Genomic DNA, 16,609 nt, shown 5'->3' with positions numbered 1-16,609 from the left:
GCACACAAACGCTTTGTCCCAACTCTGATACACATTTATTTTCCAAAAATTTGCCATTGTCATTACCCAGAATGTCAGCTAAGGACTCTGACAAAAGACTCTAAGGATCATATTCAAAGGCTCTGCTTGGAAGGCTTTAAAAAGGCATTTAATGGGCCCCGTTTTCAAAGTCAGTTTTTAAAACCAATCCTTAGAATTAGGTTAGGCAATTGGGGAAAATGCATTATTTTCTCTTCAAAATTTAGCAAACTAATGCTTCAAAATGCTATGCTTCCTAATGGCTTAAAAAGGTTAATGTGACTTCCAAAGTTACTTAAGTCAACGGGAGAACCTGACTCATAAAGACCTCTGTGTGTATGTGTGTAAGTATGTGTATACATATACTCAAAGTGGTAGAAGGAGGAAGAGAAAGGAAGGAAATTAGTATTTATTCAGCACCTACAACATGGTAGGCATTATGCCAAGTGCTTTACAAATGTTATCTGATTTGATTTAAACAGGATATAGATGGCTTTCAAAAGCATTGCAATAAACAACCTTATAAAAATCATTCTAAATCATCAGAAAAGAAATTAAAATTAATACAATACATAACTGCATATTATTCCCCTACCCCCATTTGACTGTAAATTCCTTGAGATTAAGGCCTGCCTTTTGCCTCTCTTTTAACCTCAGCTATTAAAATGGTGCCTGGTGCATAGTAGGTACTTATTGTTTACTTAATGACTGACTGAATACAATTGAGATTTCATGTCATTCCCAGAAAACTAGGAAAGATGACAAAAGAGAAATAGTCAATGCTGGAAGAGTTACTAGAAGACAGGCACACCGATAAAATGATAGAGGAGCTATGAATAGCTTTAAGCATCTTGGAAAGTAATGTGGAATTAAGTAAAAAAAAAAGTGTTCTTAAGATTATCTTGTTTTATTCCACAAATTAAAAATAAAAGAAATTTTAAAAAATCATAATAATAATGTCACTAAATAATTCATACCCTTTGACTCAACTATCCTATCACTAGACATATACCCCAGAGAGGGCGAAGAGGTAGAGACAGACCCCATATATTCCAAAATATTTATAGTAGCATTTCTTACAGTAGCCAAATACCTAGAAATAAATTTGCTTCCCAATGATTAACAGAAGAACAAACTGTGCATTTGAAAACAATGGTATATTATAGACTGCATTGCAATAAATGAATACATGAGAAATTCCAAGAAACAGGGTAAGGGTTACATGAATTGATGCAGAGTGAAGTAAGCGGACCTGAACAAGAGGTATATTGGGGTGAGGGCCTGCATTAAACCTTTGTAGTTGCTCACTGTCCCATCTCATATATGTAAGATACCTCCAAATGCGAAGGTGGCAGAGCGGATAGAGTGCTGGGCCTGGAATCAGAAAGATCCACGTCCAAATCTGGCCTCAAACATTTACTAGCTCTGTGACTGGGGCCACATCACTTAACCTCTGTCTTCCTCAACTGTAAAGTGGTGACAAGAATAGCACCTACCTCCCAGGTTTGTTGTGAGATAAATGAGATAGTATTTGTGAAGTGCGCCTGCCCGGCACAGAGCAGGTGCTTAACAAAGTCTTGTCGAAACTCCCTCTTCACCACCACCCTACCAATGAGTTGATCTGATCCCACAGATGGTTGCTCAGATATCTCACTGAGCTCTAATTTAAGATTTAGATCTAAGAACCATAGTACTTTTCCCCCTGCCTCTCCTTCTAGCCTTCCCAAGGCCTTGGTTGGCTATAAAAAATATCCTTCCAAAAAACTTCATTACCACATATTAGTTTTGTTTGTGAGCTGCATTTTCTTCTCTAGCGTAGCCACTGACTTGCCATAAAACCACTTATTTGCAGAGCATTCACTATTAAATGATAGAAAAAAATGGATAGGAGAGACTTATCACCTACCCCTTTCCAATTATGCCTGTGAAACAGAGTAAGGCAGTTTGCTTGTTAATTCAGAAAGAAAAAAGGTCATTAGTGGAGGAAGTGAACAAATTCAATATTTTTATCACAGGGATGCCAACTTTAAACACTCTGAAGAGTGAGAATCAGGTGATAACTTACAATAGATGTGCATTAAGTCAGAGACTTCCCTCATTTAACATGCGGAAAAACTAGAGTCCACAGTGATTTTTTTAAGTAACTTTGTGAGATACCTGGACAGAGTTCTGTAGCCATGAAATCAAGTTTAAAGTTAGCTGGACCAAGCAAGAAACGAACCCAGACGTATGGCATTAACGCAAAAATTAGGTAACCATCCCAAGTTCCTGGTGCTGTCTTCATCAATTTTGCCATCACTCTCCACCATTTCACAATGATTCTCAGGGGCGGAATTCAAATACCTTCCTCCCAATTTCCAAATCATTCTATCTCACGCAGAATGATAGGAAGGGTATGACAGAGAACGCTTACCTTATTCACTTATCCTATAAATGAGAAATATGTGGTGCATGAATGTAATAGAATAGTATGTTGTATTTCACACGAATGATGAATGTAGAAATGATGAATATGATATGCACAGAGAAGCACGGATAGATTTCTACAATCGGGTGCAGACTAAAGTGAGAGAAGCAAGGTAACAATACAGACAGACAGACAGACAGGCAAACACACACACACACACACACACACACACACACACATACTCTACAGTAGCCGGATGACAAAGTTGAACTTGGAGTCAGGAAGGCCTGAGTTCAAACTCTGCCTCAGACACTTAATAGATATGTGACTCTTAGCACGTTTAACTGGTCTGCCTCTGTTTCCTAATCTGTAAAATAGGGATGATAATAATAGTATTCACCTCCCAGGATTGTTATGAGGATAAACTGAAATAACACTGGTAAAGTGCTTCACAAGCCAGAATGCTATGCACACACACACACACACACACACACACACACACACACATATATACACACACACACACACACACACACACACATATATACACACACACACATATATATACACACACACACACATATATATACACACACACATATATATACCTATATATATATATATATTCTAGCTAGTAATAGCAGTATTAGTATTGTTATAATCACAAGGAAATTGGAAAGACCTGCATAACAATAAAAAATGAATATGGCAAAATTACAACGAACAAGCAAGCAAAGCTACAAAAAAACAGTGGGGGCAACTGGGTGGCGCAGTGAGTAGAGCACCAGTCCTGGAGCCAGGAGGACCTGAAGTCAAATCTGGCCTCAGACACTTGACATAATTACTAGCTGTGTGACTTTGGGCAAGTCACTTAACCTCAATTGCCCTGCCTTCCCCCTCCTCCAAAATAAATAAATCATATGTAAAAAGACACCAGCACTCTGCTCCTTTTTTAGAAGTGGAAGATTCATAAGGGTGGTAGATTGCATATATTTTCCAATTTTTTCAATCCATCAATTAGTTTTGCTGATTTTTTTGCCTCTTCTCCCTCGTTTCTTTTTCACTTAAAAATATTATTTGTTACAGGAGGCAGCTCTCTGGGAGGGGGAAAAACAACGGGAAAAACTGTGGTGATGTAAAAAGAAAAGATATCAATCAAAATTCATTGGGGGAAAAAAAAGTGAAGCAGAAGATGTCAAGGGCTTAACCCACACCAACAACTATGGAAACAGATGGCACATCACCTGCCTCCCTGACAAAGGTCCTCATTCAGAAAAGAGTTTCATAAATTTAAGCTAGCTCTTGATCCCAAAAAACCTCAAATTATTCCACCTTGTCAGACCACTTAAGAACAAGTTAGATTTAAGCAAAGATGGAAATTTAGGGCTGAAAGAAGACTTAGAAGGAATTCCATCCAAACTCCCCATTTTAAAACTAGAAACTTTAATTCAAAGAGGTTGTGACTTGCTCTGAATCATACACCTGGCAAATGGAAGAAATCAGATGAGAGCCTGGGTAGCATGGATCTAATCCTGTGCTCTTCTTAGGGATGAAGGCTCTCAAAAGGGGAAGCCGAAGCTTCAAAAAGCTTGAGTTTTCCACAAAAGCAGAAAGGGTTTAGCAAGAAAATTCGTTCATCTAAAAAATATTTATTACAAACCTGCTATATCCGTACATGTTCTCATCCCATTTAGAATGCAAACTCTTGGGGACAGGGATTGATTTGTTTTTGTCTCTGTATTCCTCCTAGTCCCTAACACAACGTCTGCCACACAGTAATTTAATGAATGCTTATTGATCGATTCACTGACTGATACTGAAATCAGGAGGCTACTCAAAGCAAGCATCCTTTGGAGATGAATGGGAAGGAAAGAAATGGACTCAAATTTATCTAATTTGCTTTAACAATAATTCCTTGTGCCTTTATGATACTTTTGACTTTCAAAATACGATTTTATTATTTGGGGAATATTGTTTTATCTTCGTAGAAAAGCATGCAAAACAACAACAAACCCTAAAATAGTCAAGGAAAGCGTTATCTCCATTTTACAAATGAAGAAATTGAGTTCTCCAGTGCTAAATATATATGATCAGCAATGAACAAAACTGAGAAATGACTGGAAAATATCCTCCCCTGGGATGAATTGGTTACTTTTGCTAGCTGCTTTAAACCCTTTAGATCAATAGTGCCAAATTCAGATAGAAACAGGAGCCACTAATCTGTACATAAGGATCCCTATGGGCTACATGATGACTCAGTTTTAAAATGTAAAATTATCTGTTTTATTATATTAACTATTTCCCAGTTACATTTTAATTTGGTTCAGCTGCACTTGGAAGGGTTGTGGGCCACATGCAGCCCACAGGCTGTATGTCTGACACCTCTGCTTTTGATTAATAGTCTTATTTAGTCTTAAATGCCTATCTGCTTACTTTTTTTCATAATATATTCCTCATTCTAAGCCTCTCCACAACATTTACTACTGTTGACAAGCCTCTAAGGCAGCTAAGGTGGCACAGTGGATACAGCACTGGGTCTGGGGTCAGGAAGACTTGTGTTCCTGGGTTCAAATCCAGCCTCAGACCCTTACTAGCCGTGGGACCCTGGCAAGTCACTGAACCCTGTTTGCCTCAGTTTCCTCGTCTGTAAAATGAGCTGGAGATGGAAATGGCAAACCGCTCCAGTACCTTTGCCAAGAAAACCCCAAATGGAATCACAGAGTCAGACATAACTGAAAACAACTCAACAGCAACAACACAAACCCTCCTCCTAGCTGTCCTCTGGGTTTTCGTGACACTGCTCTCTAAGTCTCATCCTATTTGTCTTTTTCTTGGCTAGATCGTTATGCACATGCTACCTCTTAAATGTGGGTTTACCAACAAGGCTCTTTCTTAGGGTCCTCTTCTTTCTCCCTACATTCTCTCTCCAGGACCATCTCTATGACCATGAAGACTCCCCAGTCAGTACTATAGTAGTAGAAACAGCACTTGACATGGAGAAACATGGAAGATGATCTTATCTGTAATACTACTATCAGTGAATGAGCTCAAACTCTCTGACTTCATGTCCAGTGAGACCAACACTACCCGGGTACCTATGTCTTGGGGGTTTCGTGAACATCAACAAAAATAGTATACATAAGGCGCTCTGTAGATGTCACATATGATTTCTATTTTTCTAAAACTGCTGAGGTAAAACAATCTGGGAGTATTATTTACACTGGAAGCATACGGTTCAGACTACAGAAATGTTGTTCAGTCCTTTCAGTTGTACCAAACTCTTTGTAAACCACCCACCTCCTCCCAGTTTGGGATTTCCTTGGCAAAGATACCAGAGTGGTTTGCTATTTCCTTCTTCAGCTCATTTTACAAATGAGGAAACCCAGAGAAACAGGGTTAAATGACCTGCCCAGGGTCACACAGCTAGTAAGTGTTTGAGGCCAGATTTCAACTCAAAAGATGAGTCTTCCTAACTTCAGGCCCAGCACTCTGTCCACTGGCCCACAGACCTGCTTTTAATTTCAGAAGGTTCTTTATAAAATAGCGTGCAGTGACCAAGTATAATAAGATACTTTTCCATTTCTATAAATTTTTTAATTTTTATGTAAACATATGTATTTACGTATGAAAATTTTACAGACATAAATTTTATGTCTGTGAAAATTTCCTGTCCTCTAAAGATACCTCGCTGACTACCAATAAAGCAAAAAGTAATATTGGGACCAAGAACAGCCAGGGAAGGCTATGGTCTATCATGCACCATGCAGGTAGGGAGAAGGGAAGCAATGCAGGAAACTTTTAGGAAGTAAGGTTTTTATATGCATACATATGTTTGATGCCAGAAAATTCTACTCTCTGTGGCTTATGGTTATTTGCTTTATGATAAGTCAAGTCAAATGCATTAAGGAAGGCTCAAAAGGCCTTCTGACCATAACACATGGAAGGCAGGAAGACTTCCACCGAAGTTGGGTCATAATTTTTAAACATTGTCAGAGGAACACAAATGCAATGTCCTGGCTAAAGAAATCCCAAAGGTTTTCTGAGATAGTCTAAATAACAATTTTTAAAAGTGTATGACATATGAAGATACAGATATAGATAAGACATATATATACACACACATATGCCTATGTAGATACAGATATTTTGTCTTAAATTTCTTCTTTTCCTAAATGTGTGGGCATGCATGAATGCTAAAGGACAGATAGATAACACGGTAATTACATCTTGCTTTGAAGTTCAGGAAACGAGTATGCTGTAAATATAGTGGGTAAAGCATTGGATTTGGGGTCAAGTAACCTGGGCTAAAATCCCAGCTCTGCTACTGATTAGCTGTGTGACCTTGGCCATATCCCCTCCCACCTCTGGAGTTGTTTTCTCATCTATAAAATGAAGGAGCTGAATAAGGTGACTCAGCACCAACTCCTGTGTTCCTTTACACTGTGAAACTTGTAAAAAATGGACTATGGGATCAGTCCAATGAGGGGATGTGTCTCAAAGGATAAACTCAAGAAGGTTACTTTAACCTTCAAACTAAGAAACTATTTTGTGACATACTACATATCCATGAATAACAAAACCACATGCTAAATTATTAAAGATACTTAATTTTAGTGACTAGACCTCCTAAAAATCTTTGGCTGGAATCTGTTTTGACAAATGGAACAAATGCCTTAAGCATGATACAAGAGATGCCAAAAGCAAATTTGCAGGAGTGTATGAAAAAAACAAAACGGGAAAAACAACAACAGCCTAATAAGTAACAACTTATTTGTGAGGATGAACAAAAAGTTATTTCTTTTCTTCTCTCTCTGTCTCTCTCTGTCTCTGTCTCTCTCTCTCTCTCTCTCTCTCTCTCTCTCTCTCTCCAACCATACACCCCTGCTGTTAGGCCTAGGGACACTTCACATTTATTTCTGAGATGCCACTGTTGCGTAACTAAAATGCATTTCAATGGGACTGAATGTCAAGTTACATAATTGCCAAGATTAGTGAATTCTATTTTGCTTTTTCAGCAAACATTAAGACAGATCTCTGGGGAAGGAAAACTACAAAGCAGCAACTTTCTATTTACAATAGGAAGCAAGTTCTCTATTATTTGAAACATACATCATTTGCGTGAAGGATCCCATACTTAAAGCAAGCCATGATCTCATCAGTCTGAGTGTGCCCTCCACTGGGAGAGACTGAAAACCCTTCTATGCTTTTTCTTCTTGGAAGATTCCTGTTCACGTTTCCAAACTATTTCTTCCTGCCCCTTCCCCCCATAGATTTATCCAAAATAATGGAGTCTTTCCTTTAATTCTTTTAATATTGCAAAGGTACAAATGAAGTCCTTGGGAAGGCCATTATACACAGGTGAAAAGATCACACATCATTGACAAATATGATTTTCAAAGATTATGTAACAAGGAGGAGCAGCTACGAGGCTCAGTGGATAGAACAACAGCCCTGAAGTCAGGAGTCCCTGAATTCAAATCTGCACTCAGACATTTAGTAGCTGTGTGACCCTAGGCAAGTCACTTAACCCCAATGGCCTCCAAAAAAAAAAAAAAAAAAAAAAGGAAAAACTTATGTAACAAGAAGGTATCTGTGAATTCCAATTCTGACTTACTGCATTTTGCAGACTATCACTTCTTCATTTGTAAGGACTTCTAACATTACGGAGCTGTGCTCACTTAAATACTTTTATGAATTCATTATTTAACTAGATATACCCACCAAGACAGATGACAAACTCAGGTTAGATTTATTGGTTATATGACTCTCCTCATGCCCTACCAGAACAAGTCACTTAACCTTCCCTAGCTTCTGGTTCCTCAACTAATAAACAGCGATAAAAATAGCACCCAACCCTCAGGGTTATCATATGAGAAAATGAGTGTGTACACATGTACACATGTATATATACATATATGCACATACATACATATATACGCATACATATATATGCACGCATATACATACATATACACATATACACACACGCACACACATATATAAAGCACTTTGCTAACCTTAAAAACTTTGTTGCTCAGTTGTATCTGACTCTTCGTGACTCCATTTTGGAGTATTCGTGGCATAGATACTGGAGTGATTTGCCATTTTCTTCTCCAGCTCATTTTAGAGATGAGGAAACTGAGGCAAACAGAGTTCAGTGACTTGTCCAGGGTCCCACAGCTATTAAGAGTCTGAGGCTGGATTTGAACTCAGGAAGATAAGCCTTCCTAACTACAGGCCCAGTGCTCTTGCCACCTAGCTGCCTTTAAAAAGCACTACATAAATGTTAGTGATTTTTTTAAAAATGCATAAGTAGGGCTTTTTTAGAAAAGAAAATTTGTTATTAAATAAAACTATGCTTGGGCAGCATTCTTAAATATAGATGTGGCCCCTCTATCAAGAACTATCAAAATTGCTACCTATCTAAATGTAATGCATAAAAAAATTTGCAACAGCAGTTTGATTAAGTAGCAATAATCATATATCTAGTTAAATAGAAGTTAAAAGGATTTATAACTTGTAAATAAGATATTTTAAACGACAGTAATTAAAAAAGAAGACAGATTAAAAATGTAGTAGGGTCTACAGCACCATGTAAGATTATTAATGACCATAATAAGTGAAATTAATTCCACGAGTAATATATTTGCTTCTGAAACGCAGAATATATATAATCAGATCTTGAATAAACTGGGTTTGAGGAAAACAAAGTAAAAGATTAGAAATTTGTGAAATACTATGGAGTTTAAGTTTTAACATATCAGGAAATACTGGGGTTTCCCTCAGCTTTAAAAGTGGCAAAGATCATGATGAAGACTTCATGTAAAAAAGCAACTTGCAAAATTCAGCTGCAACTTATTTCCAATGGCGACCAACATTTACTAAGCAATATATCACTGAGGAAATGCATGATGAAAAGAAGATGAGTTTGGCCATGTGACAGTTCAATTCAAACATTTATTATGTCTGCCATATACAAGGTTCTGGGCTAATAGATACATCCATAAAACCGATAATGAAGCAGCCCCTGCCCTCAAGTAGCTTATATTTAACTGGAAAACTACAAGATCAGATACACACATGGAGTTATGACTTCTGATCTATATAATACAAGGAATATGGGGGATGGAGAGAACATCAACACCTGGGAGTCAGAAGCAAAACTCATGAAGGAGTAGAAAGAAGGGGTAGCACCTGAGTTAAGCACTGAAGGATTCTAAGAGGCAAGGTTGGAAGCAGTGCATTCCAGGCATGAGGAACAACTCCTGTGAGTGCAGAGGAGGGATATGATGTGTCAAGACCAGGAAAAGGCTGGCAGTCCATTTTGGTTGGATCATACAGAAAAGTACCACGAGATAAGGGGGGAAAGGTAGGAGCTAGATTGTGAAGGGACAAGATTGTGCCAGACAAAGGAGCCTATATTTTATCCTACAGGCCACTGAGCTTTGTATTTTTTTTTAAGGAGGTAGGAAAGGGTAACAGTCAGATTTGCATTTTAAAAACATAATTTTGGCAGCTGCGTGGAAGATGTATTGCAGAGCGCAGATTAGAAGAAATGAGGAAACCCAATGATGAAGCCAGTGCTATATGCCTAAGGGATGAGGGCATGAATTTCAGGAGGAGCAGGTTTACTTAGTAAGACAATGAGTCCATGACATGAGAATGGGAGGTGAAGGGAGAAGGGAAAGGAATAAGCGTTTATTAAGCACCTTACAAGTATTACTTCATTTGATTCTCACAAGGAAACTAAGACAAACAGAAGTTAAGGGACTCACCCAGGGTCACACAGCTAGTACATATCCGAGCCTACATTTGAATTCCAGTCTTCCTGATTCTAGGCTTGGAGCTCTAACCACAGTGCTGCCCAGCTGCCTCTGAGTGCTCCACTGGGTTCCCCAAAACGTAAAAGACTTGGAGGAACAGTGCATTGATATGTTAGGTCCTATATGCAGCCCACCACTCCATCTCATAAATTAAAGATACATAAATTAAAGATATCAAACAAAAAAGCCCTAAAATAATGTTAAGCTGTTTATCATAACTATAGTATGCTTTAGAGATTAGAGCCTGACTCAAGAGAATTAAAAATAAAATCAGAAATTCAGACCACAAACACAAATGCCTTTTGGGAAGAATGGGGGCGTTGTTTGTTTGTTTTTGCCCATAGAGCCCCTCATGAAGGAATGGACACCTAGGATCACAGACTGAAGCTGCTAGGTGGCACAACAGTAGATACAGCGCAGGGCCTAGAGTCAGGAAGACATGAGTTCAAATCCAGCCTCAGACACTTCCTAGCTAGTCACTAGCTAGCAAGTCACAACCTCTGTCTGTCTCAGTTTCCTCAACTATAAAATGAGGATAATAGTAACACTTACCTCACAAGAAGTTGTGAGGACCAAATAATAATTGTTAACAAAGATTAGCATAATACATGGCAAACAGAAGGCATTTAATAAATGCTTATTTCTTTCCTTGTTCCATTTTTAGAGTTGGAAGGGGTCTTATAGGCTATCGAACTCAATCAACTAATTTTACAGTTCAGGAAAAGAGGGAGAGAAAGTTTACCTGACTTGTTGGGGTCACAGAGCTAGCAAGTATCTCAAGTGGAGTTTAGCTGCAGAAGCACAAGCCCCCAGACTCATGGAAATTTACAGATCGATGTTTCAAAGAGTCCAGCCAAGCTCATGAGAACCAGGCCTGATCTTTATGAGAATGAACCTGAGGAATTTTCAAAGTCGGTCATGGAATAAGTCAAAATCTCTTCCCTAGCCTCTTTCTTCTTACTTTCCTTTACCCCCTCAACGAATTTAAAATGCTCAAAGATCCCAAAAGATAGATCTAGGAACAGAGGTAAAAGATGACACTTTTATATCCCTGCCAATCAATGCTGAAGACCCCCTGGGAAGTGAGAGATAAGAGTGAAATACTTTTGATAATATCAGAGATGAAACCTTGCTTGTACAAAAAGGGATATCTGGGAAACCACTGGGGGTAGTCCCCCACCCCCACGAACTGACACGACACCATAACTGCCCAATCTAGTAGAAACCCACAAGAAGACATAGAATGGAAAATTTGCAGCATCTCCCAATACTTTCTAAACTCGGTCTGATGTAAAGAATACCCTTCAGTAAATCTCATTTGGTTGTCTAAGTTCTGTATGGGATCTCTTTTAATTTTCTGAGTGCAAATGCTAACTTACCACAAAAATGACTTAGTAGAGAGGCATCTGCCACTAAACATAGGAAGTAACATGTATAGGATTAACTGACCACCTTCTGTTTCCACATTTTATCTACAGAGATAGGACTAATTCAACTGGGTGACTGCTGCATGGGGAAAATCTGGAAGATCATGGAGAAGAATTATACTACACAAAAAGGCATGGATGAGTTAGGCATCCACTGATTTCTTCCAAACATTGAAGAAATCGGGGATTTACTGAAGTACTGACATGTACACAGCCCTATTTAACTAAATTTTTAAAGCTAAACATCCTAACTGTGCTATTACTAAATATTCCCCTTCGATCTTACGGTTCACTATAGAGCGAAACTTCGAAGAAGATGATTATAGTTACCTTGACAGGGAGTACTCATGCCATTCTTCTGTTTCTTGTCATCTTTAGCTTGTTCCTACAAGACAGAAAACTTCCAGTTTAGAGAGCACATTGGTTCATCATTAGAAAAACTGAACACCACATTTTCTATATAGTCCAGGAAACAAGAAGCACCAGTCCTAACACGGGCACACTATGCTACATGATCTGCCAAATAATGTCTTGGTTCAATATGTTTGGCGAAAGTGGGAGCTCTAAATCACTCAAGCCTTGGTTCTTGAAATTTTCAACGATCCACAAGAAGTTATAAATGTATGATTTCTGAGAGCTAACAAGACATAGTTGACAAGACAGGATGAGACAAAAATGTCTTGAAAAGTCAATAAAATGTCCTATGTAGCTTCTCTATTAATTTTCTTTTATTTCATGAGGTATTCTCAGCTATATAGCAGCTCCAAGCTAAGATCTGGGTTTAAGACCTCCTGTGATACACACTGATCGTAGAACTCTGAGTAATTAAGTTCTCAGTACTCCCAGGCAATCCTCTAAGACTATCAGTTACAGAATCATTACAGCTGCTTTGGTAGAAGGAATTGATTCTCTAGGAATCCCTTACACTAATATAATTAGAGGTCCATGCCCCTTTCTCTTCCCACTTACCTCCCCAACCCCAATATTAAAAAAATCAAAAGATTTGAAAAATAAAAAAAATGTTTTTTTTAAAAATCAAAAGTTTAAGACAGCTCTGATCTACTATAAGGATTTTATATAATATGTTTATACATAAAGACAAATTTATGCAGCAGACATCTAGAAGGAAAATAAATAAGTAGGAGAAAAGATAAGTGGCATAATAATATGACCTGCTAGCTTCCAGTACTCCCCGATGGTATGTGAAAGGACAGTCTCACTGAAAGTCCTTTATTCCAATCCCATTCCTCTTCACCCGATACACTGTGCAGCCATAGCGCCAATCCCTAATGAACATTTTAATCTCAGGATAGAAAAGGTGACGGAAATCAGAGTTCAAAGTCATAAGAGGAGTTCCCATTTATATAATTTCTTTAACATTTTCAAGGCACTATATATACATTATCCCATTTGAATTGCACAAGAATCCTTTAAGTAGATGCTACTATTATCACCCCTACTCTACAGGAAACTAGGCCTCAGAGATGTTGAGAGATTTTCCTATTGTCACACAGCTAGTAAGTGTCAGAGGTGGTATTCAAACCAGAATGTCCTGACTCCAAGCCCAATATTGTTTCTACCACCTCATTTTGTCTCTTGAGCCAGTGAAGATAGCAGAATGTCTACCTGGGTCACACCCAATGCTATACAACACCAATGTGTTACCTAATTTTTTTTCATAAGCACTAGAACACTTAAAACAAGGGAAACACTTAACTCCACATCTCCCTGTGAATTTATTTACCTTGCATTTATATGGACAGCTAGGTAGCGCAATGGATAGAATGCTGGGCCTGGAATCAGGAAGATTGACCTTCCTAAGTTCAAATCCAGCCTCAGACACTTACTATCTGTGTGATCCTGGGCAAGTCACTTAGCCCTGTTTGCCTCAGTTTCTCATCTGTAAAATGGGCTGGAGAAGGAAATGGCAAATCACTCCAGCAGTATCTTTGTCAAGAAAACCCCAAATGGGGTCATGAAGAGTCAGACACGACTGAAACGACTCAACACCTCTTGCCTTTCTATCAGCTGCTTTCTGTGACTAATAGCACCACTCTAGTTCAATCCTTCACTACTTCTCATCACAGAGTATCATAATATATGGCACACTGAACACCCTGTCATCTCTTCATCTCTCACTACTGAAATCATTCTTGCTGCTGCCTGATGAACAGCTATGATCACATTGCTGACCTATCCTAGAACATTCACCAATTCCCAATTTTCTAATAAAACAGTACATCTCCTTAGTGTGGTGGTCAAAGCCCTTTGCAGTCTAGCTCCAAGCTACTCTCCAGCCCTATTCCACACACACACACACACACACACACACACACACACCCTTCTACCTTTGCTCATTCCATCCTTAATTCCTGCAATGAATACCTACCTCTTCTACCTTTCTATCTGTTGCAATCTACCCCTCCCTATGAAGTTCAGGAGCTGGAAGCCTTCCCTGACGCTTCCAGACAGAAATGATCTCTACCACCTCAAAATTTTCAGAATAGTTTATTCGGAACTCTCTTACCTATTTTTCATTTTCTAATTTGTATTATATTTACATAAATAGCTACTTCACATAGCACTTGGAGGTTTACAAAGCACCTTACAAAGAGAAACAAAAAAACTATCCAGTAAAGGAGACTAGAGATTGTAAAAAAAAAAACCAAAAACTAGATGATAAAGTCTGAAGATTGTGCTTTAACCCATACCTGTATATATCCCCAGCTCCTACAAAATCCTTTGCACAAAACAGACTCTTCATAAGAGTTTTGTGGAACAAATGAATTTCATTTGCAGGGATATAATGGGCTTCACACAAGCCAGAAAACTGAGCATAATTTTGAATTTTAGAATAATTTGTACTACTGTTATGATCAATTAATCCCACTTGTTGGATAATTTTATAAAATTTGAAAAGATAATTGCTTATTTCACACATCTACATGTCATAAATCCTAGCTGTAATTAATTTTTAAAAGAATCATTTCAAAAAGAGAAAAAATGAGGACTCAGTCTTTTGCAAATCCTACCAAACAGGTATAACACCTAGAGGGTTAATAAGGAACAAATACAATCAAATCACAAAGGATGAAAAAGTTAGAGTTGAAAATTGAGAACAAATCTCAGTGTCCCCCTCCTTAAGAAAAATATGGAAAGAGTGAATGTTATTTGCATAATAAAGTACCAGAAAATAAATTCAAGACAAATAAAAATTCTCTGCATGAAAATTTCCATTCACTGATTTACAATCCAACTATTGGAGAGAGAGGATTAGCAAACAAGGAAAACAATCCAAAAGGTTTAATGTTCTCTTCCTTCAATTGCCTACCCTTCATCATGTTCTTTTACTGTAACAGAATAATTTTTTTCCTAATTAATCAGCTTCTACATTTCACTGGTCGTAAATTCAAATTGGATGAAAGAAAATAAAAAGATTTAAAACTTTTTATTCCTACTACTTGCCAATTTCAAGTCACCATCTTGGAAATGAAAATTCCTTTGTGCCTTTACCTCCCTGAGAATGAGAATCTTCCCAAAGATTATAAGATTTCCCAACATCATGCTGGATTTTTGTCTTTCTTTATATGCCCTAAATTTAATACAATTCCTGGCACATAGTAAGTGCTTAATAAATGCTTGTTGATCCGTTACCATGGTATCAATGCCCAAGATAGCAATATACACAGGCTTAATGAACGTAAAAAAATGCTGAAAACTGATTCAATGACCCTCATAATAAATTGCAACTTGAAAATGAGCTCTTCGACATACTCATCTTCTTTTTTGAATTTTAATTCTTCATGATATATTTTTGGTTTTTCTATTGTTTACATTTTCCAATATGTCCTTCCCTTTCCCTCCCAAAGAGGCATCTCTTATAACAGAGGATAAAAATAGAGAGGGGAAAAATCAGTTCAGACAGAGTGAATGACCTATCCACTAAATCTTCTATAAAATGCAGTTTTCCACACAATCTTCTCACCTGTACGAGCAGGGATGGAGACGTATTTTCCTATGTCTTTTTGGGGACCAAAGGTCGTCATTACAATTTCTCAGCATTCAGGTTTAGTTATTTCACTGCTCTTTCCTCTTACAATATTGGAGTGATTATTTATATTGTTTTCATGATTCTTCTTACTTTCTCCCATACTAGTCCTTATAAGTGTTTATGTGATTCCATGTATTCCTCATAGTCATCATTTCTTATAGGTCATGAATAGTTCACAACAATAAGGAGTGGGCTGGAGCCAGTTCATACCGGAGAGATGAATAATTAAATTTTCAATGAGAACATTACAACTTGAAAATCAGCAAATGCTACAAATCAAGGCTTAATTTATTGTTTTGTTGATTGTCTAGACTTAAGAAAGTGATAGAGAAAACATTAATAAAGCAGACAAAACTTAATAGTGTGTGATGTGGGGGAGGAGCAAAGCTAAGAAGGCAGTTTAGTCAATCAATAACCATTTTATGTGTATATCATTTAGTAGGCACTGAGGTAAATGCTAAGGATACAAAGAAAAGTAAAAGACAGTCCTTGCCCTCAAGGAGTTCACAATCAGGGGAAGACAACAAGCAAATGTGTACAAACAAGCTATCTATGAGCTTAAACGGGGAGTAATTAACAGATGGAAGGCACTAAAATTAAGAGGGATCAGGAAGAAAAGTAGGAAGAAGTACAGTATAGTTTCCCACCAAACCCAGACATTCCACCCATCAGTATGCAGAGCCTAGAGCTAACATAAAGTTCATAGACAAGAAGCAGATCGGAAGAATAAGCAAATAAAAAAAATCACACCATAATGAGTTATTACAGAGGGCGGGAAGCTCAAAATAAAAACAGAGAAGAGAATGAGTCAAACACATCTACAAGCAGTCTCAAAGAACACTGGACAACATTAGTCAAACATTAGACAAACCAGAATTCTAGA

General features: G+C 37.8%; 1 protein-coding gene across 1 annotated transcript in view; it reads right to left on the bottom strand.

Annotated features, from left to right (window-relative positions):
* Positions 1 to 16,609, bottom strand: part of L3MBTL4 (L3MBTL histone methyl-lysine binding protein 4) — a 394,385-nt gene that overhangs the window by 375,942 nt on the left and 1,834 nt on the right. The window contains exon 3 of the mRNA XM_036741011.1: positions 12,006 to 12,060. Within this exon, the coding sequence (XP_036596906.1) occupies positions 12,006 to 12,060 (55 nt within the window). The remainder of the gene's footprint in view (positions 1 to 12,005; positions 12,061 to 16,609) is intronic.

This window comes from Trichosurus vulpecula, chromosome 1 (assembly GCF_011100635.1).
Source record: "Trichosurus vulpecula isolate mTriVul1 chromosome 1, mTriVul1.pri, whole genome shotgun sequence".
Taxonomy (NCBI): domain Eukaryota; kingdom Metazoa; phylum Chordata; class Mammalia; order Diprotodontia; family Phalangeridae; genus Trichosurus; species Trichosurus vulpecula.
Note: the sequence above shows the minus strand (reverse complement) of the source record. Positions and strands in the feature narration are given on the sequence as shown.